The 24,586-nt window shown below is 53.4% G+C and overlaps 3 protein-coding genes across 3 annotated transcripts; all 3 read right to left on the bottom strand.

Annotated features, from left to right (window-relative positions):
- Nucleotides 1-14,571: 14,571 nt before the first annotated feature.
- On the bottom strand, nt 14,572-16,436 carry CMQ_6496 (uncharacterized protein; the record flags this gene model as incomplete). The annotated part of the gene is made up of 3 exons (XM_014315561.1): nt 14,572-14,876; nt 15,038-16,202; nt 16,284-16,436. 3 exons carry the CDS (start codon nt 16,434-16,436, stop codon nt 14,572-14,574), a joined length of 1,623 nt encoding a protein of 540 aa, XP_014171036.1.
- Nucleotides 16,437-17,663: 1,227 nt separating this feature from the next.
- On the bottom strand, nt 17,664-19,352 carry CMQ_6206 (uncharacterized protein; the record flags this gene model as incomplete). Its single annotated transcript, XM_014315271.1, has 1 exon — nt 17,664-19,352. One exon carries the CDS (start codon nt 19,350-19,352, stop codon nt 17,664-17,666), a length of 1,689 nt encoding a protein of 562 aa, XP_014170746.1.
- A 1,716-nt stretch (nt 19,353-21,068) lies between these two features.
- CMQ_6133 (uncharacterized protein) lies at nt 21,069-21,372 on the bottom strand (the record flags this gene model as incomplete). Its single annotated transcript, XM_014315198.1, has 2 exons — nt 21,069-21,178; nt 21,261-21,372. The coding sequence occupies 2 exons, from the start codon at nt 21,370-21,372 to the stop codon at nt 21,069-21,071; spliced, it is 222 nt and encodes a 73-aa protein (XP_014170673.1).
- Nucleotides 21,373-24,586: the final 3,214 nt, after the last annotated feature.

Genomic DNA, 24,586 nt, shown 5'->3' with positions numbered 1-24,586 from the left:
GCGGTGGACCGGGCGGAGGGGCGTGAACGTAAAATATCACTACGACGTACTCCGTACGTGCAATGTACAAGTAGTCCCCCTTGTGGTGGGCCGTCACTGACAGGGCAGCTCCTGGCAGCGTCCTCCCCAGGCTGGCTGGAGGCCCTGTCAGGCAAAGCGGGAACGACCCGTCATGGGTGTGCTGCTATCACCCGGACGAGGTACGAAGTACGAATACTATGTATTAAGGGCTCTCTGGGCATGGCTTTGCGAATTCCGCGTCCAGGGCTGCCTTCTCCTCGGACTGCGCGGGCCTGAAAGGACCCAGCAATCACGAAACAGACATCATTTGCCGTTTTCTGGCAGCAGTGCAGCTGTCCAGGGCGCTGTCGCTTTCACCGGCCGGGAATATCATGGTTGCGTGTAGTCGTATCCGTAACATGCATACGAGGAATAGCAACTCGCGTGCACATACTCGTACTGTGTGTGTCTGTTCTTGGCGCTGGTAGGGTTCGGAGTATGTACAAGATAAAAAAAATGTTAACTACGAGTAGTCGCCCCGTAGATCGTCCACATTCTTGCAAGCACAGCTGAAAAAAAATAAACTTTGGTACGGACCGATACATGAAACTGCCCGTTTTTACTGCACCAAGACAGTACTGTGATGTATCTGCATTGTGTACCCCCCATTAATCGATCGCTCACTCATCGCCCAAGTGGATATTTTCACCATCGTCGCTCTCGTTAGTGTGCGTTATGATTTACTGGGACAGCATCCTTTCAACTTCGGCGTGAACGAAGTGCGGATAACAGAGCTAACAACTCCGTAACGGTACAATTCTTACACTCCACAGTGGTCTTTGCACCGCCCAGATCCCTCTGAAAACAGCCAACGCGTCCTCCGCTGCGATGCCCACACTCAACGGGAGACTACTGAGTAGCAACAGCCAAAAAAAAAAAAAAAAATTTATCTGCTCCGCGTGCGTACTCACTGGAGGCCGCACAAAGAACACCGGGAGATCGGGGTACCAGAATTGCAGTATCGCATCCACCCACACCCTGGCTGTGATTACTTCCTTTCTTGCCCGCTTGCCACTCTGACTTTAGTCATTATGCATCACAGGACCTTAATTGTCGCGGACAGAGCCCACACTCAGATCGGTCAGGATCATGACTGGACCATGACTGGATCGCACACAAGGGGTCCTTAAAAAAAGGGGGCAGAAAAAGAAATCATGCACCTACTGGCTCATGTGCCATGTCAATTTCGCTGGCTCAAACAGCCATGATGCAACACCTTATCCCGTGGCAAGCGTTGCAGTACGAATACGTATGGAGTGTGCTTCCTCTAATCCGTTGACTAAGAGCCGACACATGCACCCATGCACAGTTGTTGCCAGCGGCTGCTAGGGCGTCTCCCGTTGCTCTCTCAACAAATATAGTACCAAGAAAAATACAGGGCCCCACTGTGGTTCGCTTGCTGCCTTCTGTTTTCGTCAAGGATGCCGGTTGCATTTTTGGCCAAGGCGAAAAAGTAAAAAAGAAAAGAAAAAAGCGACGGGGCGACGAGGGAAAGCAACCGAGGAGAGACAGATGGACGAACAGAAAGATGAAGAAACAAAAGAGAAGAAGAGAAGGAGATGGAATACGACGTTGAGACACGTCTCAGGGAGATGAGAAGAAGCCTTGTCGCCGAACATGACGATGGCAACAAGGTTCTTACTGGAACCAAGTACGAGCTACAGGCACTGGATTAAGGCGAGTGCCCTGTGACCGCCCTAATAATAGTCCTGCACGGCAGAGTTTGCGGTACGAGTAGCGGGGGGCCCCACTACTGTGTATGGCAGACCCCATGTCCTGGTTCCCTAATGTACTCCGTATCTTAATACAGCCATTACGAATGAACTCAGCCGCTGGAAGGTGTTGGATACGACGAGCCAGACGGCCGGCTGGTTCAGCTGGCCAAATCCGCGACAGTAAACACAGGCACACCCGCTTGTCCGTGCATCGATTTTGGCGGGAAGCACGCAAACTCGTCCGGTGCCAGCCAAATGTATCTTACGTCACCATAGAGCTGCCCGGTCGAGTTCCCATGTGGCAGCCGTACTCGGGCGAGCCGATGAGACCCTACATACTTGCAAGGTATGGACAAATCAGATATCGTAAATCAAATCGAAAAATCGAAAAATCAAGATTGCATTGTCTCGATCCTCCCTTCTCCGAGTCGGGAGCCGAGTCGGGAGCCGAGACAAGGAGGGTGAAAGGAGATGCCTCGTCATCGGCAAGCCAGGCAAGAAGAAGATTGAAACAGCAAGAAGCGGTGGGAGCCAGATCGTGAAATTGCGCCTTGATTCCTGTGGGGCGCCACAAGGCGGTACCGAGCTTTTTCCACTTGGGGCTGATAGGAGTACGTATGCACTGTACGGCGGATGCAGCGAGTATGGCCTACTGCTCGCAGTGCGACGTACTCGTACAGTGAGGGGAATGCGGGCGGCTCGGCGGAGGACAGAACAAAGGAAGGCCTGTGCTTGGCGATCCTTCCCGAGACCCATGCATCTGGAACAAAGGCCCGTGTCCCCCGGTCTGCTCTGTACGAGTATTACATAGTAGTGTCTACATACAACCCGACCATTCCCACAAAAGCCGAGTCGACCATTGTGGGTCCATTTTCACTTAATAATCATCACAGAATTTTTTGCCTTAGGCTTTTCAATGTACTCTGCTAACAGTAGTACAAACAATAAAAAAAACAAGGTCGGCAGAATTTTCTGCTAGGCAAGGGAAAACCGCTAGCATAGAAAAGTAAAGTAAATAAGTATAAGTACTCTGTAATTCGCTACGTTTTGTATTTTAGTGTGCATTAGAAATTAATAATTTCTAAATAAATTTGTATTTTAATATTTTAAATATTATTTATAATGCACATTAACACACCGCCTTTGCTGCACTTGTACTACCCTTAGCATAGATGTAAAAGATAAGCCTAAGGCAGTAACTTTTTAACAAGGATTACTAAGTAAAAGACCCACAAATAGACCCACAATGGTCGACTCAGCTTTTGTGGGAATGGTCGGGTTGTATGTAGACACTACATAGTAGGAGCGTGTATCCTGGCTGCTGCAAAATCCCCAAAGCAGGGGTGCTTCATCCTGTTAGATTAATTGTGGCGTACATAGGGAGAATCCTCTTCCCGAATACAGAATACGAGCACGAGCACACCAGGCCGTAGGGCTCCATAATGCTTGGAACACTGCCATGCATTTCGCATCCGGAGATGTGACCCTGCTGCTGCTCTTTCGCATTTCCAGATCCCGCGGCAACGTCATTGTCCGAGAACATTGGAGGACGTCGTAGCGTAGCATCACTCATCTCGGGCAGCATTCATCCGGTAATGAAGCAGCGACGCCTTCGCCTCTCGGCCCAGCAGCCGTTGTCGATACCGCATTCGTGCATGCTTCCGCGTCTCGCGGCGTCGCCGAGTGCGATCGCGCCGGTAGTGGAAAAAGAACAGGGCAGCACAAGGGACCGTCCAAAGCTGGGGTTTAGCGCCCCTTCCGGTGCAGATGTGCTGCCCGCAGTATCAGGGGCACAGGGCAGCCGTGGCCGAGACTACTGTACAATGTATGATGTAGCCGTGCCCAAAAGCAGGAGTGAGGACTCGGGCAGGCCGTTAAGCCTGTGGCTTCCCAGGTTGCTAGCCATCGGAACAACGTCCCTGTTCGGCACTTGGCTCTGTAGCCAACGTTCTTTGTAGGACATCGCAACGGCCCTATCAAAGGAGCGTGTTACCGCGGTAGCCGTGCGAAGCGCTCGGAGTTACGACGTGCTAGTTCCTGGGATAAATTCCGTGCCGATTTGGCCCCGCCAAATGCCCATCTGTCGTTTGAGATGCAATACGGGGCCATGGCAAGCGAGCATTTTCCAGTCACACTAGCGCCCATACCAAAAAGGGAAACCCTTCCGCCCAGAAATGCAACATTCTCCCCTTCGGCACACTAAAAACAGGTTGGGAAAGCTGGTACGAAGTACACGTTTTGCGAATAGGAGCAAAGGCCAAACGTCACATGGACGACCGGGGGGTTCAGCCTCATGCGCCCGAGCTCCGACGATTTCATAATAGACTGTCATTTTGTCCAGCTGTCTGCCCGCGGCGAGGTGTAACGGCCTTCTTGGCACAGCCGCTCACAGCCAATACCGTGTCTACGATCCGCATTCGTCGAGGCTATCGCCTGGCCTAACATGAAATGCAGCAAGTCCTCGCGAAATTAACCCCCCTAGTCGCCTTTCCCTGTTTCTCTGGGGCCGGATGCCATGCAGCAGGGAAGAATCTTTAACGAGATGCGACACTTGAGGCCCTATAGGGTATGTGGGATTAAGATATTGCCCCCAGACAAATTTGTGCTGTTTCGTATCGGAGAAGGCTCTCCGGCCACTTGTTGGGCCTGTTCATAACTAAGATACATAGTGTGTATTCGCACAGGCTTAGTACGACCAACAGTGTTTCCGGGCACGAGCCTCCGATCTCCTTACGGGCCCACTGAACGGCCAGCCAGCGATCTTTGCCACTCCAAGGGAGCTCGGCGGCCCTTGCGAATTGTTTACAAGTTCGAGAACACCCAAGCCCCTGCAAACGACGGCAGCAGCTCCGACCAACCAACACAGCCGAGGCCACAAAGAGCAAAGAGAACGGCCATCCAGGCTGACCGCATCCTGATAAGCGAGGACCCGTCCCTCTGTACTGGATCCAACAATCAGCCACGTATGTAACCGCTTCGCTTCTCACATGCCTGCAGGGAGCGCAAGAGGCGCTGCTCGCTGTTGTGATGTGATTGTGTGTGTGTGACGAAAACAAGGTACGGACGGGCGACGTATGCAGGTTGCCGAGAATGGGGGCATCTGTGGCGGTGTGTGCTTCCTCCTATTGGACCTGTGACGAGATAAGGGGATGGCGGCGGATACAACGGGTGATTCACCCAAGGCGGTATGGCTTGTCTTGTTTTTCTGCAAGCCCTCTTTTTCTCGGCGTCCTAATTAAAAGCCTCCCTGACAGTATTTTGCTGTGAATGGGCATACTACATAGTATGTGTCGAAATGGAATTCCACAGAGCAATACTCCGTATATTGATTCAATGTGGAATCCGCACTCGTATGCACGAGAGTTGTACCGAGCTCTCGTGTTCGTGCAAACAGCATCGGCCTCGTTGTTTGAGTTGTGTTTCAAGGCTTGGGCCGCCTTACATAGTACGAATCGCTCCCAGCGTTTGATTTAGTGTCCCGACACCGAACATGCTTAGATACTCGATGCCCAGATCTCCAGATCCTCCGATCCTCAGTCCAACACTTCCCAAATGACGCAAACTCGTACGATGGACACGTTGTGTGCACAAGAGCACGTATGCCGCGACTCTGCCTCGTGGAGCCCAGTTTCTAGAGCATAAGGGACGTGCCGTCAGCGATGCAGACAGCGTGAAATCAGTCTTGGCAACGCACACACCCTTTCGCGTCGTTCGTGCCCACAATAACTGTTTAAATCTAGTACGAGAGCAAGGAAAGCTAGATGCGCTAGAGCGGCTCCGGCTAGTCTCGCCAAACTTTCCGTTTCGGGCTAGCTCGCCGACCTCGGGGACCTGTCTGATGCACAAGTAAGATACGAGTACAAGTACTCCGTACCTTGTACTCGTATCTTGTTATTGACGCAAATCGGCGGACTGCAACAACGGCTTTTGGGGTTGCAGATAGATACGGAGCATGGAGTGCTCTGCTCGTGTGCCCACGAAGCCCCTGTTGGGCCGCTCTCCTGGTAACGTTGGCTTGTCTTGTAGGGTCTACGTGCATGTGTAAGATGGAATGAGCCCGCTCGCGGAAAACGCGTGCCCGAATGCCACCACGGAAGGTGTGCTGAAAATAGAAGGTGTGAGCAGTGCTGTATGGAATAGATGCAAATAGGCAGCACACGGCCATACGTTCCGTCTCAAGTGAAAATGAAAGGCTTGCTGACACTTAGTCTTCTCCATCTTGATGGGATTGGTAATCCGCCCCAGGATTTTCCACGCCGTCCTGCACCTTGCTGCTCTAGGATAAATCTACTACGTTGTACTTCGTATGTAGCGACGACCCCGTTTTTGCAGGGCATGTCCTCAGCTGAGGTCAACCCGGCACCAGACCCAGAATGGAATATTTCTTGCACCTTCACAACCGCTTTCTGACCAATGAGGAGCTCTGCAGTATCTCCGGCTTCAGGCAGGAGGCTCTCCTTCCAGCCGATATTTCCGTTGGTTATGACTTGCAGTGATCCCAACAAATGTGACAGAACGTGAGACGCTTTTGCTAGAAGCCCGGACGGGCAAAGCTACCAGTTGTACTAGCAGGCGGTCCGGGATGCCACGAGGTCCATTCTGGTGTCCTGCTCACGGTAAACATGTGCCTCTGCCACCCGTACTCCGTACTCCGGACCGACAGGACGACAGGACCGACGCTTGGAAGTGAGCATATGCACAAAAATATATGGCACAGACACGGCATACTCTGTACAGTGAACCCGGATCCCTTCAAACGGACCCATCACTACGTACGACGTAGGCGTATGCAAGAAGGCAACAAGGCAAAAAGGAGGAAGCCAGAAGCGTTTCAACGGTGTGGGGGGGAGGGGGGTATGCCAACTGTTCGAGCAGACGTTTGGATGTGTCTGTGTGCTTGCATGGAGCCACCCCATGGCCAGCAACAGGACAGGACGGCGTGTGCACATTGTGCACGTTCTCCCTACTCTCTAACGTCCAAAGGACGGGTGCCGGCCCCGCCGTCTCAGAATGGCATATGTGTTAGTGCATAAAGCATACCTTCCGCTCACATGGACAGGTGGCAGACCAGCAACCGGTCTGTGTTGAAGGAGGGCGGGAAGAGGCTGCGCTTGCATTGCGGAAATGCAAACACACAAAAGACGATGTGGCAATACGTCGTAGTCGATCATTGCTTCGTTTGGGCCGAAGCTGCATAGCCGAAGTAACCCCGCTGAACAGAAAGTGCGCGCAGCCCATCACCGTCAGATTCTTCTGGAACTCGGACAGATGCATACTCCGTAACTTCACCGCACATTCAACCGTCGCCTTTCAGTGGCCTTGCTTGGGTGGCAAAAATACGGCGAACGCGTAATAGCGAGATACGTTGTACTCCGTACTGCGCGACCAACATCTCCGGTCTACCCCAAGCCCAGAATCTCTCCTGCCGGCGGCCGGTTGTCCGCACTAGCATTTCCGTTTTTTCCGTTCCCGATGCAACGTTTTTCCCCCTTCTGGCCCACAGGCCCCTCTTTTACTACTTCAGTTCAGCTGTCTATGCCCTCCTTTACGTCGTAATTATACTCCGTACGAGTACGAGCAAGCCCCCGGCCAGACAATCACGTCTGTAAGTACGGAGTAGTTTTCTTTTCGACGGCAATGCATGCACAGCGTGTGCAAATATGCGTCGGCAGCAGCGATCTGCTGCTCTTTTTAATACAGTAGCCGTGGACGGGTAAGAATGCGCTGCCCAATGCGTGCATTCTTCTTGTTGTCCCCTCCCCCAAAAGCATCTTTAACCGTACCGCAGCAGAACAAGGCTTGCTACAAGTACTCGTACGAAACTCCCATGCTGCTCCGGGAAAGCAATGTCGCGCTGGCCTGGAGGCGAGAATCCGACCATATCCCTATGCAGTAAACGACGGTAAGTTACGTTAGTCCCGTTTCGGTAATTGTTGTGCCCGCGTTATGTCCCGCGTGCTCCTTCCTTTTCTATTCGACACGATCAACGCGCTTTTCCAAATACTGTGCGCAGTTACATTGTAAACCACGGCTCGTACTGCAGAAGGATTACTGGATCTGTCAAACGTGTCAGACCGCCATCCCCTTCCCCTGGACAGCCAAGTGAAATGTGTAAAAAGAGGCCGGCGTGAAAAAAAGAAAGTGAAAAAGCAAATTCGCTCAGAAAGTCGGCATCCACCTCCTACCAAATGGCAAGACACGGCAGGCGTGACGCTAACGAGCGTTAAAGATTGCTCTCATTTTACGGCTGTTAAGAGATACGCACCCTTACCATACTGACTTGCTCAGAACCCTTGTACTCCGTGCCCCGCACGGATATGAAAACTGACCGCGATACAAGCCTGATCTGCGGACAACGATTGGCCAGTTTACGATGAGATTCGGCGGCTATACCAAAATGGTAGTAGCCTGATTACACCACTATATATAAGCGAAGTGCATCGTATACCCGTGCACGTGTACTCTTGACAAGGGTGCCTACTTTCTTCACCCCCCTACCCACCCCGTCCCACCGACACGGCAGATCGACCGGGGCTCAGTTGCAAGCCCAGAATGCTGGGTCCCTCTGAAAGTAAAGGAAAGGAGGGGTGTGGTCGAGCCCTGCGAGCCAGCCTATCACATGACGCTTCCGAGCTGTAAAACTTTTACCTGGAAGCTATTATTATCACGACACCCGCAGATGAACAGTGGTACGGTAAATTAACACCTCAGCTCTTACTCCGTAGGACCACGTGTATGTTGTCTGCGTAATAGATGAGGACGGAAACTTGGTATGCGAGGAAACAAAGTGGGTAAAGCGGTTGGTTTCCGCATAGTTGAGCCCCCAACCCCGGAAAATAAACAAAAAGAAAGAGGCAACTCGTACTTCGTACTCCTTGAAGAAATGAAGCGGTGAAATTTGCGCCAATCGGCCGGTTTGTCTTGCCAGATAGTGATAGCACTACCTTCTTAGCTCAATTTTATTTCCCGGAGCTGAATATTCCGTCCAATGCACTGCCTCCTAATACCGGCTGGCTGGTTCTGCCATACGGCATCGCCGACGGTACGTTGTAAAGATAGCCATGTTTTGAGCGCGGAAGCATCTCTGCTTTCGGCCGCCGCGACGCAAGTGTCAAGTTCCATGATTTCTCACTCATAACCCAGAGGGCAGCTGACGTGGCGCTTGTGTGTGTGTTTAGCCCGATTTGTTTATTTGCAGCAAAAACGCCAATTTTGCAGTATTTCATTACCTGGCCAACTCGCCCTTTCCTCTTTGTTCTCTCATGGATGAGTAACCAGGACGGGGTGTTGTGGAGCGTGGCCATTTTATTTGCATCTTGGTAGTCGAAGACTGCTAAATTCGGTTGCTATGCCGTAAGACATGTGCTTTCTTGGTGCACGACTAGCCGGTTGAAGTAGGGAGAATGTCATCACCGTACCTGCATAATCCGGCGTAGCGCTTGTCATTTCTACCGATGGCCCTCCTTGCATTACAAAGCCGTCGAGCACAATAGTCAAAGTGGATGAAAGCTTCCAGAAATTCTGATACAGAGGTCGCGCAAAATCGTATTTTATCATACACACATACATCGTACTACATACTACATACATACGCATCCAGCTGCCGCGTGGCGTCGAAGATCAGAAAGTCAAGACTAGCACGGCATTACGTCTGTGGCTAACACATCTAGTTGTGCTGACCCGAGAAGGAAGAAGAAATACGCTTACAAAGACAAATAGGTATATCTAGACAGCCTAACTTGGAGCAGCTTACCGAGACAAAGAAAGAGTTCGGTTGCTCCACAATGTCTCAAAGAATGGAAATACTCGAAGGCTTTGATTGTTTCCTATACAGAAATCATACATGTTGGCTTGAGGATAAACTCTACCGTCTTCGTTGCACGGGCGGAAAGCTTTCCTTGTCTCACACCTCTAATTATGCCGAACCGAGCCCGCATTTTATCGAACTTGTTCATAAGCGCAATCGTATGTTGCTGAAACATGTCACTCAACGTTGCAGAAATAGCAATGGCGCATTCAAAGGTGGACCAGATGAGGTGCTGTACGAGAAGGCTTAAACGAAGACAGCTGTAAAGGAGGCTCACCGTGACTGCTGGACCATTTATACGTAAGTATTGTATTATCGTAAGCCAGGCCAAACATAAAGTTATTTCCTGCTACACCCCCTTCTCAGAGGCTCCACATGACCATAATAAGAATTCGGGGTTTCTCTCTCTCCTTATCTCAACAGGAGTCCCGATGTGTGAATGTGGGCCCTGATATGGGCTTTACATGCCACAGGAGGAGAAAGGTCTAACCCATTGGAGAGGCTGCCAGCGAGCAATATTCCCCAAAACACACTTATCACGGAAGTGCCCTGGAAGCAGTACGGTATGCAACAAAGGATGCATGCCGTGCGTAGTTAGAAGCTAAGCGTTGCAAACAATGAGCCGTTCTCCTACTTGCAGGCGACCCGGTGCCGGTACTCGGCACCGATTCCCGCTAGAGAAGATCAACTCTAGGGAGGGCTCCTGCTCGGAGCTTGTTGGTCGTGGTAGGCAGTCGGCCGGCGGGGCACATGATTTTGGATCTTGCTGTGCATTGCCAATAAGTGGGCTGCAGTTCCACTATGTACTTCGGCTTCGGATGTAACAAGCGGCTTCAAGCGAGTGAAAAAAAAAGGGCAACATGCCACCTACAGCAACACGTATCTTTTAGGCCACTCAGGGTGGCAAGCTTCGCGGTCCGATAGGCTGGGCACTGTATCGGGTAACACCGCCTCTTCTCTTTGTCGGCTCTCTTCCGGTTGCCATTGGACGGCGGTGCGCTCACGCATTGTGCAGTAATGTAGCCATACACCCATCACCGGCAATGTTGATGGTCAAAGACAGCTGAGGGGAGCCCGCAAAGTGGAGACGAGTGTCCAACGCCGTTTTAGGGGCGGACTTCGGACTGATAGCCACTAGCTACGATTGGCTGGCCTCGCATGTATGAAGATGGTTCGCAACAATAGACGCTGCGGCAGGAGCGACAGAACGCCACGCGTGCAAGCCTCGGCAACAAGCAACTTGACGCAAGAGGGTTGCGTGTTGTACGACGTACGCCGGGCTCTTTCCCTGTACAGCAATCCTCGTCCCGCACGTTCCGTCCTCGTCTTTCTATTGGCCTTCTACGAACACTCGTGCGGCGCCTATCCTCGATACCCCACAAATCGTGGAGTACTTGGCGTCGGAGATGCAAAGGAAAGAAACGGCCGCTCCGAAGATCGAGAACAGGTTGCGGATAGAGGAACACAGCCTTGTTGGACTAGCTGTGTGTAAAGCATAGAAAGTCGAATCTACACACTTCTCCCCCGACAGAGAGCCGGATCGGGGCCGCCGAGATCCAACAGATCTCTCTCGGGAGGCCCTTTGCCATGTTGTAAGTGTATGATGGATGCATCCTGCGTCATGTTTGTTTTCTGTATTGTCGGCGCGACGGAAACTGGGCGGGTGGAAACAAGCCTGTTAGCGAACGTGTACAGGAACAAAGGATGTCCTCTCCATCCGGAAGTGGGCCTCGACTGGAATCGTATCCCTTTCAAACACCCGAGACACAGACAAGATGAGATCTCGGCAACCGGGGAATACGAGCCGTTTACGCGCGCCCTTGGTCTGTGTTCTTTTCTTTTTCCTCCTTCCTCTGCTGTTCGTTACCTTCCAGCGAGTTCAGTAGGTCCAGGAGCAGTCCATCTAACGGCGAGCCAGTGGAAATGCCACCGGACTCTTTGCCGGCATTTTTCTGGCTCTGTATTTTCTTCGGGGTTTCTCCCTTGTTTTCCCCTATCTTGTTCCCTGCATTGTACTACATCGCATGTACACTAATTCTTGCCGCGGCTTCAGTCATCCCTGATGGGATATTCCCTGTTTTATGCCCGCATCAGCTCCGCAGCTCACCCATAGTAGCGGGCTCTAGGTCACGGCTTTGCCTGCCACCAATGCAACAGTCCCTAAATCTAACGGCCAGACCTTCTCTCCACTGTAATGGGGCTAAGCTCTGTGCTTTTGTCACTACTCCGTACAATGGACGTAAACCAAGCTACGAGCTGTGCGGGTCGTGACTAAGAGAGGGGACGACCTTGAGCGGGGAGGGCCTGAACAAAAACTATACGTGGTACGGAGTAAAGACATTCTTGAGGTCCTCACTAGTCGCTCGCTCACCGAAGACAGTGTCTAGGTGCATAAAAGCGGTTATTGTGTGGACGATGGGCTCTGGATGATTGGCCCCTTCCGACACCGTTTCCGGGTCCATTCCTTTTGCAGAAATACTCGTACCCATCGATAGGAAATCAAATAGGGAGAGCCGAAGCAAATAACGGCGGCCGTGCTGATTTGTGCAGGCCTGTGCTGGACTCACCGGCTTGTCCTTGGGCCATCCTGGGCCATCCTGGGTCATCCTGGTCTCTCCTGCTCCACGTTCATCAAGGTCTATCCTGGTCTGGCTGACGCCAGGTTGGTCTGTGCCGACACGGCTGGCCTCTGCAAGTGGATGCCGACCAGCTACGCCATCAATACGACCCTGGTCGAGCTGAACTGCATTTTAACCGGGGAGATATTCACACTCCCACGAGACAAGGCAGAGGGACCGGGCAACAGGGCAACAAAGCAAAGACCGCAACGGGGCCAAATACACCCTGTCCCCCGCGAAAATGGTGGACGTTATGTTGCTATGTACGGCGTACTCTTGCACTACATTGCTAGCACGGTGGCCTATCCACATAGCTCTGTCCAACGGTCTATCATCTTCTTGGTCGGCATCTGGTCTCCTCGTGTGTTTTCTTCTTCCTGCTGCATACCTACCCGTTCGGGATAACCCTATAGGGGAAGTGATCCCGGCCTGGGAAAGGGAGGATGAGCAAAACCTGAAGCGAGACTGTACAGCTTTCGGAAGCCGTGGGCGTTACATATATGGTGCGAGTATTGCTCTTCTCAAAGAGGTTCTCTCCGTCTTTTTCAATATCGTGTGAGACACAAATACGACGTATGTGTTTAGTGAGTATCCATCCCCGTATGGATCTTTTCCAGGGCTCTTCCTGCCTGGAACACTGTAAGCTGCACGCAGGAGCAAGACAGGTTAGATGTGATCTGGCCACTTTTCTCGCATCTGCTGCCTGCCACATTTGCCACAGGTTTCTTTCCTCTGCTTGTAGTTAGTCGCACATATCGATCTTGCTCGTATTTGGTGCCCCATTTTGATTTCTTGTGGACCGGGCTGAGCAGGGAGAGGAGGCCATGGCTGCAGCATTGTGCAGCACACCAATCTGGAGATGTCATCACCGTACATACGGAGTACATTGGCTGCGTGACTGCTTTCGGGAGACATGAACGGGGCTTTGTCGTCTACACCGGGTTAGTCTTCTCACCTTCTGTTATTGAATACGACTTCCCTTGCCATTGCCTAATGGTGGAACGCCGGATGATGATGAGAGAGGAGTCATTGCAGCTGCAGGACATGGCATGGGGCCAAGTCTCTTCTTTTCTTTTTTTTGGTAGCCTGTTCCATGTGATGCTCATATAGGGGGCTGATCAAGGAGGGGGGTTCTATGTCTTTGTTTAAGGCGTAGGAGACACAAGCAGTTCTCCCATTGTGCTTTGCCACTCTGCCTTCCTGTGAATTGTCTGCAGATATACCGCCCTTTGAATTTATCTTTGAAATGTACCAGGTGGTCTAGACCAAGGCACGGCCAGGTGCATAACCAAAAACAAGAACCAAACATTCTCTATCGACCGAAGTCAAATGGGCAAATGCTAATCAAGTGTCCTGGATGCGGGCTGAAGCAGCTGCGGCCATGTTTCTTCTTCGACTAGACGTTTAGCTTGTGTTCCTATATGCATTGTAGAGGGAGGGGTGTGCGGTATTTTGCAAAGCTGATTGCGAGGAGCTGTTTGCGTAGAAGAATTACGACGCTCTGCAACGCCCTTTCACTGATGCTCGCATCTTGGTTCCCGACTTATGCGGGGGCGATCAAAAGGCATGTCGGCACGGCTACTTCTCGGCCTCGGCAGCCATGGAATGCACGATCGAGACAACCCAGGACGTACGGAAGGGAAGTTAAGGGGGTAAAAGGGGGTTGGCATACGGAGCACAGAGCAGAAGCTAGAAAGTGAGCGGAAGAGGAGTAGAGACGGGAAAGTGGCTAAAGCGAGACAATGATGACCAACCAACAAGCAGCAAGCGGAGAAAGTCTACCGGCCAAACGAAGCTGAGATTTCTTTTGCCTAATGCACGTTTTCAATATCCTTCAGCCGAAGTACCAACAGCACGTCCGTAGACAAAAAACGGGAGATGGAAGAAAAATGACGATGATAGAACGATTCTTGCACTCTTTGCTCCTTCCCTTTCCAATCGCATCAATTCGAGCCTGCCTTTCAGGGCCACTGTTTGCCCGACGTCAAGAATATAAAAGAAGAGACAGCAAATAAGGCCATGGGCCTCGACATTCTTTGTATTTTAGCAACTCTTTTTTATCAACAGTCCGAACGCCAGATCCTTAACCCCCGGCAATAAGCTATGGACGCACCCGAGCTTTTCCTTCATCTCATTTGTGTGTTGTGCAAATCGCGATCGTATTCACCTGGCAATGAAAGGACAGAGCACCACAGGACAGATCCTTCGAGCACCTGAAAGAAGAACGATATGTGCACGTGACATGAGTTCTACCTGTCGAAATACGTCTGGTGATTTTGAAGCAATGCTGATCACCTCTCCCTCGAACCTCCTCCTGTGGGATCCCGAGCACCTTCGTGTCGTATATGTCGGGTGCATCGGGCCTCCTTCGTTAACGAAACAAGTCCTCTGCGCGCTGGCGCGGCCGAGTCCGATTCTCTAGCCGGTCGGAAAAGATCTCTTTGCCAGCATTGCGGCCGCTGCTGGAACCGTGTCCGTTGCCGTTGCCGCCTTCGCCGCCAAACTTGTCTGGAAACAGTTCTCGAGCCGTGGCGGCACCTTTGATGCTTAGTCCGACGCCGCCTCCTGGCTGTTGGCGAGAAATGCCACGGATGTTGAATGTGCTCCCGCTGCCGTTGGCATCTCCATTTGCTGTTACCTTGGAGATCTCTCCGTTTGAAGGACGTGTGATTCGATCTGCAGAAAAAGGAGGGGGTCACTAATGTTAACGGTGTTCCGCTGGCCGATACCTGTTCTTGTCTTTTGGGTTCGTTGTTGTGACTGCCAAACTTCGACAAGTCGTCCAACCAACAGAAAAGATCCATCTCTCCCAAGCCGTCAAAAGGAAACCGACATACCACTGAGTCGCGAAGTGAGCGCAGCAGCGCCATCCCGTCCGCCGAGAAGGTCCATCTGGGCCATTCCTATCGTCTTTCTTGGGAATAGCTCCAAGCTGCCGCTTTCGCTTGCAGGCTTTGTCGTCGACAACCGGTCTTTGAGCGTACGGGCTTTGTCGCGGTTGCGCAATGCCGCCTCGGATGATGCTATTGCACGTGCGTCTGCGCGCCGGCCGTCGTAATCGTCGTCGTCATCGTGCAAAGGCGATGCTGAGCGGCTGCGCAGTCTGCCGTTTCTGCCTCTGCCCCGATTGCGGCCCCCGGAAGCAGCAGTAGCAACAATGGTGGGTGTTGTCCGCCCGTCTTCAGTGCTGCCTTCGCCACCTACCTTATGGGGGAACAGCTCCTTGCTTTTGCCGGGAAACAGCTCTCTGTCAGCTTGGCTCCGGCGTGAGACATCATGTCGTCGAGACCGGGACCGCGATCGAGACCTCGACTGGGATCGAGACCACGTTCGGGACCGCGATGTCTGCGATGTCCGCGCCGCCAGTGCTGGCGCATCATCGTCGTACAGGTTGACGTCGAAGGAGTTGTTGCGAATGTCTGCAGCCCGGTCGTCCTCCTCCCGGTATGATCGATATTTGGACCGATAGTCACGGTCGCGGCCACGTCCTGATCCGCCACGCCGGTCGTCTCTTCGCTGGTTCTGCCTCCGGTTCTGCCGTTCCTCGGGGTCATATTCCGGGTGCAGCAAGTAGAAGCGGCTACGCGAGGCCGCGCCCGCCTGCTTCTTGTCCGAGGTGACGGCAAAGCGCACCTGCAGACCGGGTCCGCTCGTCGTGGCCATGTCAGCCGCGCTCTTGGCCTTGGCTGTGTATGGCTTTGCCGGTAGCAGTTCACCCATCGGCAGCAGCGTGGCGTCGGCAATAGGCATAGCGCAGAGGGCTGTGACAGCAGCTGCAGCGCTGCTCTCGGAGCCAAAGATAAGGTTGGCTGACGAGTCGTCGATCCACTCGACGCGATCGAAGCCCCCGGAGCCTCCCGCGTGCTCGGCGAAGTATGCCTTGAGGTCGTCTGGTGTGAGTGTGTCGAGACCGCGTAGGTGCACCTTGTTAGGGACAATAGCCTCGGCAGCCACATCGGCCGCGTCGATCGCCTGAACGGCCTCGTCGATCTCGCCAGGCTCCTGCTTTTGTTAAAGTCAGCTTAGCAGATGCCCTAGTAGTCATAAATGGCTGTCTTCTGCCAACTGGGACCTATCACTTACCTGTCCGTCTCTCGTGTCTATGTCGGCGTCTGTGCCCAATATATCATCCGTGTCGTCCCGCGGCATATCGTCTGGATGGTGTGTTGCCTCGTACGGTGCTGCCTCGCCCGGATAGCCACCAGCGGCATCCTCCATCTCGATATCGAAATCCATGGCTATGGTGGTGGTGACGGAGCTGTGCGTAGGCGAGTCTCAACGATAGGAGGGGTTGATCCGAAAAAGGATATCAGCTGAAGCTGGTAGGAGAGCTTTTTGGGTACAGCCGGTCGGGTAAAGCTAGTCGGCGCGTAGACGATGAAGAAGGTGAGGACGAGGAAGAAGAGGAAGAGGAGATGCGCGCGAGAGAAGTTGGTGGTGAGCTCGTCTTTGGGGTTATGCGTCCCCTGACAAGCTGCTGGGCCTGCCGAAAGGATAAGGTGAAGAGAAAATGGGCAGGAGGCTGAGCCTCGGACGGGAGAAAACACGTGCAGAAAACAGCTCCTTCTTTCATGCGAACGCGACAAACTGTCCCACCCCAACAATCAGGGCCGTAGTACTGATAAATTGGACCGGACGCTCTCTGCCGTTCTTGCTCCTCGTGCGAGACTGTGATACAGGGAGGACGAGACAGTGGTGCGAGCTTGCGACAACACAAGGTACTGTGATTTTGCTGCTGAGTGACCAAGACGTGCAATTGCTTGGTCTTATTTATTTATCGATAATAGCGTTCCGGCCTTTGCTCAACGGGGGCACTGTGCACTTTGTGCAGTACCGCCACATCGCCCAGCACTGCAAGATGCTGGCTATTTTAATATCCTAGGGCATCCAACACTGTCTCAATTTCACATTTCCTTACGCCGGATCATTGGGTGACAGCATCATCTCTCCTGGGAAACAGCTGCCTTCAGGCCGAAATGATCTCATCTAAACAGCTGGCGCGGATTATTAGACGGCCCGAAGAGCCCAATGCGGCTCAATTGAGACACAAGGTGAGGAACATCCATGTTTCGGGTATTTACATCACTTATAGGCGTCACATGTAATATCCAAAACGTTGTTAACAGCCGGTTTTGCCAAGCATGTGAAATTGTAGACCCAGAATATAATAATTTCGTCCCTCCCAATGCCGGAGCCCGGCTCACATCTATGTGGTATATGTTTATCATAAACAAAAGAAAAAGAGAGCACGTCGCAAAGTCCGTAGTCTCTATACCGCTGACAAACAATATAACACAGATGGTATAGCGTATTAACGTTGCTTTTAACACTGCCGCTCACCACTAAACAGCGCCGTTCGAACCGGTTCGAATCGACCTATTCAAGTCGTATTTCCCTTATAACCCAGTATCCCTGTCCATCTATCCGCTGCCCCAAAATCCACCAATTGTCGTTGTCTCCAGTTCATAATATTGTCACTCCTCTTCGGATTTCAACTAGGTCAGGCAAGGGATGGATCCGTGGTATTTTTGATCGGGATCCCTCACCCTCAAGAGCATATGCAGCTGTCGTTGTCGGCACCTGGGTTGTACCCGATCCAAAGCTGGACGAGCGAGACATCTCCGAAGCTGCACGCTTTAGAGACAGGCACGCCGCAATGTCTCCGGCCGGTGGCCGCGGAATACCACCTTTGTTCTCGTCTTCACTGCTGTCCCCACCACCGTCCCCATTGCTGGCGACAGGTTCGTTTTTGTTGTCCAGCATCGTGTCAAAACTCCAAGACGCTTCCAATCCTTCGAGAAAGATGGGCGCCTTCCGCAATTTGTACCACGAGATTGTCCTGTCTCTCATGGCAATGTAGAGAGAGTCAATATGGCCATTGCTGTCGTGCACGGCGCGGTTGTCCATCAGAAACTGGAGGTCGTACGGCTTATCGACCAGCGACGGATCAAGTTGCCGTAACATCGGCAGACCGGTCAGGCCGTCAGCGGTACATGGCTCGGCTTTGAGCGGTATCCAGGGGTGGTCGCCGAGGAACCCTTTGAACGCCTTTCTTACAGCTCTCTCGACTGCCTCGGCATCGGTGCCGTTGACAGGTACCATCTGGTGCAAGCCCCGTGAGAGACACCGCTTGTAAGCATTGGTTCCGCGCTCAAAGGGCATCGGCAGCGTTGCTGATGGCATGAGCGAGATGTGAACAGTCCAGAGCTCGTTCGACTCATAATTGCTTCCAGCGCTGCTGGGACGCTGGGATATCGAGACTGGATGAGCAGGAATTGACGTCGGCGGGAGTATGCGGCGATCTGTGTGGTGAGAGCTGCCGAGGAAAGACATGACCGGCAGCGCTTCTTGAGCCGGTCCGGCTCTGTGTGCCGTTTGCACTCTGCTGCTCGCAGCCTTGTCGGAGAATGGGGACGACAGGGAGCTGGAAATTGACTGACTCGCAATGAGACGAGAGCCATCGATAGGTCGCGGCCGCAGTGACGGTGGCGGCAGTGCTCTTTCGGTGGTAAGCGCAGGAGAAGAAAAAGGTCGTTGTTCTATGCCTTTAGCGTCTCTCCGGTTGTCGATCAGCCTCTGGTTCTCGAGAGCCTCGAGCGATTCCACCCGCTCTTCAAGGCCATCTAGGGTTTCCAGAGATTCAATGCGTTCTTCCAGCGCAATATTGATGTCGGCGAGCTCGAGCTGCCGCTGGCTTATACGGGCAACCTCGGCATCGAATTCGATCTGACGCTCCCCGAATTGCGGAATCTCGGCGTGTACAGCGCGCAGATTCTCCTGAATATGTTGGATCTGGTTGTCGGTAGCCATATTGTGGTGCGACAGCTCGTTTATAGAATCCCAGGCCCGCCTCAAATTCCGGTATGCTTCGCGGACCTGCTGGTCGATGTCGAGCTTGCTCTTTTCAGTGGCATCTTCAAGCTCGCTGACGCGTTCGACCAGTTCCTGGTTTCGGAAGCAGCCCTGGTTCAGCTGTTCCTGCAACAGCATGAAATCACGCCGAAGCTGGTGCAACTCGACGTGCTCTTTCTCTAGCAGTTGAAGACGCTGCTCGAGGACAACAACGTCGTGGGACCCAGACACGGTAGGCGGTTGGGAGTTGCTGACGTGGTAGCAAGCAAGATGTCCACATTCACACGTGGCTCCTGGCATTGACCGGTTGAGATTGAAGTGAGCGCAGCCGCAACGTTGGCCTTTGAGCTCCGGCACAAGTAATATGTACCGGCAATGGCCTTGCGGAAGCTGAGTATCGTCTGCCTGGCTCTTCGGACGTAGCCTAGGTGACGGGGTTGAAACGGTCGACATGGTGAGCCGACTGGTTTCCCTTGCCGCAAAGTCGCCCTTTTTACGTTAAGTTCTTTGAAAGTAGCTGACTGTCCGGCCACATGGGATGTACAATTGCTGGCCCGCTGGTTATATTCGGCTTGCGTAGATGAATCTGACGCCCCTGCGTTTCCAGAATATGGATAACGTGTCAAGACGGGACAAGACAGACAGGATCCTGCTACAAACTGAGAAGACAAAAAGCAGAAAACGAAGACGGCCGGTCTATGTTGTCCATGGAACAGCAATCCAACGTTCAAGAGATACGTCTCTCGGGTAGCTATGAGGTGGCTTGCAGAGTCATTCGCTTCCTGATATAAGCACGGCCAAAGGTGTATTCGTAGGGGCGAGAGGCGTGGCGTGCTCGAGAGGGCATATAAACAGTAAAGATAAAACAGATAGCTGGAAAAGCCCAAGAGCAATAGGGCGACGGTCCCGGTTTTATGTCTTGGGACGCTGTCCGGTGGGTATCAGGCAGTTGTGGAGCCTGTTCCCTTGCCTTCGTCTTAGTCTGAAGCCAAAGAAGAGTGTGGGTAAGGAATCAGCAGGGGAGGCGGGAAAGACTGTCCGTCTAGGTGTAAGGGGTGGCTACTAGAAGGGTGTTCTCTGAGACACGGCGGACGAGGAAGAGGGAGAAGGACAGAGATGATAAAAGGAGGGGGGTGATGTGATATTCCTGGGTCCAGGGACAAGGCAAGATAACGGAGGTGAAAGATAAACCGGGCACCTTGCAGCAACACGTCAGTTGTCTGTTCCGGCGCTGCGGATTAGGTTGAGGAAGAAAGAGTCGGTCTAGTAGCGGATCGTGTACTGGTTTCGTCTTCCTTGTATTAGGCAATTCGTAGTTGGCTCTCCAAGTATATTGCCTCGACCCTCTATGACGAGAGAGTGGGCTGTGTGAAGGGGAAAGAGAAGCGAAAGGGGGTGAGGGCCGAAAGAGGAGGGGGCCCTCTACGGAATCAAAGGGGTGTGAAAGATGACTAGTTGAAAAAAATGATGGCGTCAGATAAGGCGACACGAGACAAGTGGCAGTCGAGGAACCGGGAGGAATAGAAGTGCGCCTGGGCAAAAACGCAAGGCAAACGCACAGCCGTTGTTGAGGGAAGGGCTTTCTGCAGGCGAAGCAGCTGCCGAGCAGAACAGTAGCGCGGAGTGCAAAGCTACCAGGTATGAGGATGCAGAAGGATTTAAGAAAGTTCGCCGTTGGGATAGGACGAGACGGAGCCGAAAGCGGCGCTTGTCAAGCTTGTGAAGTTTATGAGGGGGTGATGGGGGGTAAGGGGAAAAGAAGGCTGTACCGAGGGCTACAGACAGTGAACGAGTTGTTGTTCCTGGACAGACGTGAGGGGATGCTAGGCGATAGAGAGGAGAGAAATCGATCAAATGGACGGGAAGAGTGATTTCGAGGCCAGCGAAGTTGACGAAGAGTGGAGCACACACTTTTTTTTTCGGGGAGGGGGGGAAGGTGGAGAGTTGGAGGTAGTGGAGGAGGGCGAGAAGCCTGGTCGTAGACAAGGAGAATTCCGTAGCACTACGAGGATGGTGTCAAGATTGCGAGTTCGAATTGGGGTTGAGGCCGTTGACGTAGCTGGTTTTGGGGCGGTACGGAGTACGGCCTGAGAACAAGGTGTGCTCGTAGCGCGCCAGCAGGTGTCCTAGTATATAGTATTCAAGGTTCATGGGTGCCTTTCTGGATAATTTAGAGGGCGAGACCAAGACGACGATATGAGGACGGACGATGTTTGGCCAATGGACCCCTGGTCTTCGGCGTGGTGATAAGGAAAAGGCCCGTTATAGTGGGATCGGTCGTAGCGGTCGTAGCGGTCACAGAGGCCGCAGAGACCGCCATGGCCGCCGTGTAGAAAAGCAGCAGCTTCGTCTGTGGCCTGCAGTAGCAGTAGAGAGAGTAAGGGGGAGGGCGTGTGGGCATATGCGATATGTGGGCAAGTGGATGTGCGTGGGAGAGCGAGCCAGCAAGAGACAGCGGCAGCGTGGGCTTGCAGGCGTGGGCGTGGGAACATGGGACATGCCATGTGGGCCGTGAGAAGGGGGAATGGGGCACAAGTCTTTCGAGAGATGGGAGATACGAGTACGGAGCACGGCATCGCAGCGGAAGTCGCGAAGGACAAGGTGCGACCCACGGCCTGTCACATCAACTCGGTAGGGGCAGGTACGAGTACGGGAGACAGCGGCAGAAATAGGCTGGGCCGTCGCTGCTGGACGAAGGGAAGGAAGGGGCGGGCGTTATGAGACGGTACAGCTGTGACCGCTGGCAGGTGCTGCCCGCCAGGTACTATGTATCTTACTGCACAACAGGTCGGGAAAAGTGGTCCGGTGGGAAGGCGCCTTCCTTGGCCGAGCAACGTGTTATCTGATTGGTGGACGCGGGCTGCTGCTGCGACTTTATCTATGTATGAGGAAATCTAGCAATGTCGCCTTCTGGCGTGCTGCGGAAGGAACGAGTCAGCGCAACCGAGCCGGCCAGCCAGCACAGGAGGGCGTGAGTGTAGATGCCGTGGCCGAGCGAATTAGTGTGGATAGAGTGGGGCGTGGCACGGGTCCCCGACGCCGTTGAGGGTCTTTGAGTGGGGGTGCGATAAGCAATTGTGAAAAGAGCAAGGGAGCAAACAATACCACTCGTGTCCATCCCGCGCGCGGCTGGCCCAGGCTGCTCCTTCCCTCTGTGCTCTCTCTCGCGGCCAGAACAGCGCCTGTCGGCGGTCTCGCTAAAAAGGGGGGCGATGGCAGACAATTGCCTCGGATCTGCGCGTAGTCCCACGGAAGAGCGGAGCTTGACCTGGCTTATCCGCATCTTCGCCTCGGGAGGGGGGGTAGCTAAAAGTCGGGGAAGCTGTCGCCAGTCGGTTGGCAGCTAGACAAGTCGAGGGCAAGGTCTGGCTAGCGGCGCGGGGAGCAAGCCATGGACTTGTTTTTCTGGGCTATGGGGGCCCGACTCCGTAATAAAAATGCTAAGAGGGTGTGTCAAGGTTGGTGGATGCTGCCACAGAGCTACAGAGCCACAGAGCCACAGACCGCCTGGCAATGTGCGAGTACGAGCACGAGCGGTGCCGCAAGAGCCAGAAGCCGTAAGCCGGGAAAGCGTAGAGCGTGAAGCGTAAAGCGTAAAGCGTAAAGCGTAAGGCGTCCCCATGAGCAACTGACAGATTCGCCACAGTGAGATGAGAGAGCAGGACGGCGAGGATGGTGGGCACGGCAAGCAGGCGCACGGACGCTGCAGACTGGTTCCAGCAGCGTGTCGGCCGCGATTTTCCAGATCCAGTGCATTGGCGGTCGCCCGTTGCTGTCGGACGCTTCTCTCCCTTCTCTCGACAAGGAAGGGCGGGCCCTCCAAATTGGAAAGCTCGGCGCTGCAGTCACGGCTTACCCTGTTTGCACGGAGTACTCGTATGCATGTGCGCATGCAAGTACTTGCACTAGTCTGCCTGGCATGCAGATACCATGTACTTTCTCTTGGCCGTTGCAAGGGGATGCAGCTCCTGAGATTGCGATCACGCCAACCGCCGGGGGACACGAGAAAAAGGGGCACTGATCGCCGCAGGTATGGGCAGACTGGCCGGATGGGCGATGTCGTGAGCGAGATACCGGACATGAAAGGGCAAGGTTATCAACACGAGCGGGAACATTTACGGTTGGACGAGAACGGGGGCCACTACTCGCAGGAAGATGGCAGGCTGAAAAAGGCGCGCGGAAGCGCAGGAACGAGGCGTGCGAGTACGAGTAGTGCGCGCTGTACGAACCCGCAGGACACTGGTTGAGCTGAGCGCTCGCAGCCTGGCTGCTGCGACGTCTTGATAACGCCCGCCGGCAGCAGCGGCAACACGACGCACCTGCGGCAGGCTCGACAACAAGCGATCGGACAGAGCTGGTCCTCGTATCTCGCCTGATGCCTAGCCGGTGCCTCGTCAGCCAGGCTGAAACCCAGACGGGGATCCAGCAAAGGGAAAAGTGAAAAAGGAAAAAGGACGCGAGCACGAATATACGGAGTATGTCGTAAGATACGTGCTCCGTACTCGTTCGCGAACAATGACTTGTCACATGCAACGCTACCGGTATATCAAGCAATGTAGCTTACGGCTCGATGCAGAGTTCTTAATCACGTACGTCGTAGAGCCTAGAACCTCCGAGCTCGGAAAGGACAGCAAGCTGGAAAAGAGTCGTCGGCCCCTTTGGCTTTCATCTCGGCCCTGTACGACGTATTGCTTGCTTTTTTAGGTCTCGCAATCCTTGCAGTTGTCCGGCACTTCCCGCGCCGACCAGTCATCTCGTTACGTTTTCCTGCAAGGCGGCCCTCTGCGCCGATAAAGGCACGAGATTTGCCTGCGACTCGTCATTGGCTAGAATGGCCTGGGAGCCAAGAACTGACTCGGGCAGCGATAGCCGGAGCGCTAGAGACGGCCAGAGCCCAAACGGCACCTGGGACGCGGCTGCGCATCGCCAGGCTGCGGTGAGCAGGCTAGAGGTGAAGTGAAGAGTGCCCATCCTCCGTCATCGTGCTCCGTGCTCCGTATCTTACATACGTCGTAGTAGAGATAAATTTGTAACCAGCACGGCATAGGGAGGGTGGGCCCAGGGAAAGAGGCCGGAAAGGGTAGGTATAAAGGTTCTCTTACGAAAACACCCTCATCCCGCGTGGGAGTCCGGAAGCTGCTTCCCGGCTCCCCGATGGACTAGAGTGACGCCCGGGTGAGAAGAAGGAGCCATGTCCGGCCGCACTTTCCTTGCTAAAAGACCAACATACAGACACGGTACAATAATAAGTATAAAAACAGAGAAATAAACATATAGGCGAGGACAAATCTGGAGTACTCTGGAGTACTCTGTAAAAAGTAAACGAAAGAGAATAGTACGCAAGTAGGGCCAGCTTGGCCGGCCAGAAGAGCGGCGATTAGGTCGTCGCTCGTTTCACCATGGACCCCCAACCGGCGACCCCCATTTCGCCCTACTTTAGGACCCAACGGCGCGAGCTGACAGCAGATACGGCAAATTATCCAAGCCCGAAAGCAAAGCTGCGCAATTTTGGTTCCTATCTTCCCAGCAGAGGC

The sequence above is a fragment of the Grosmannia clavigera genome (assembly GCF_000143105.1).
Source record: "Grosmannia clavigera kw1407 unplaced genomic scaffold GCSC_167, whole genome shotgun sequence".
In the NCBI taxonomy this organism is placed as follows: domain Eukaryota; kingdom Fungi; phylum Ascomycota; class Sordariomycetes; order Ophiostomatales; family Ophiostomataceae; genus Leptographium; species Leptographium clavigerum.
The sequence above is the reverse complement of the archived record's forward strand: the minus strand, read 5'-3'. Positions and strand labels throughout refer to the sequence as shown.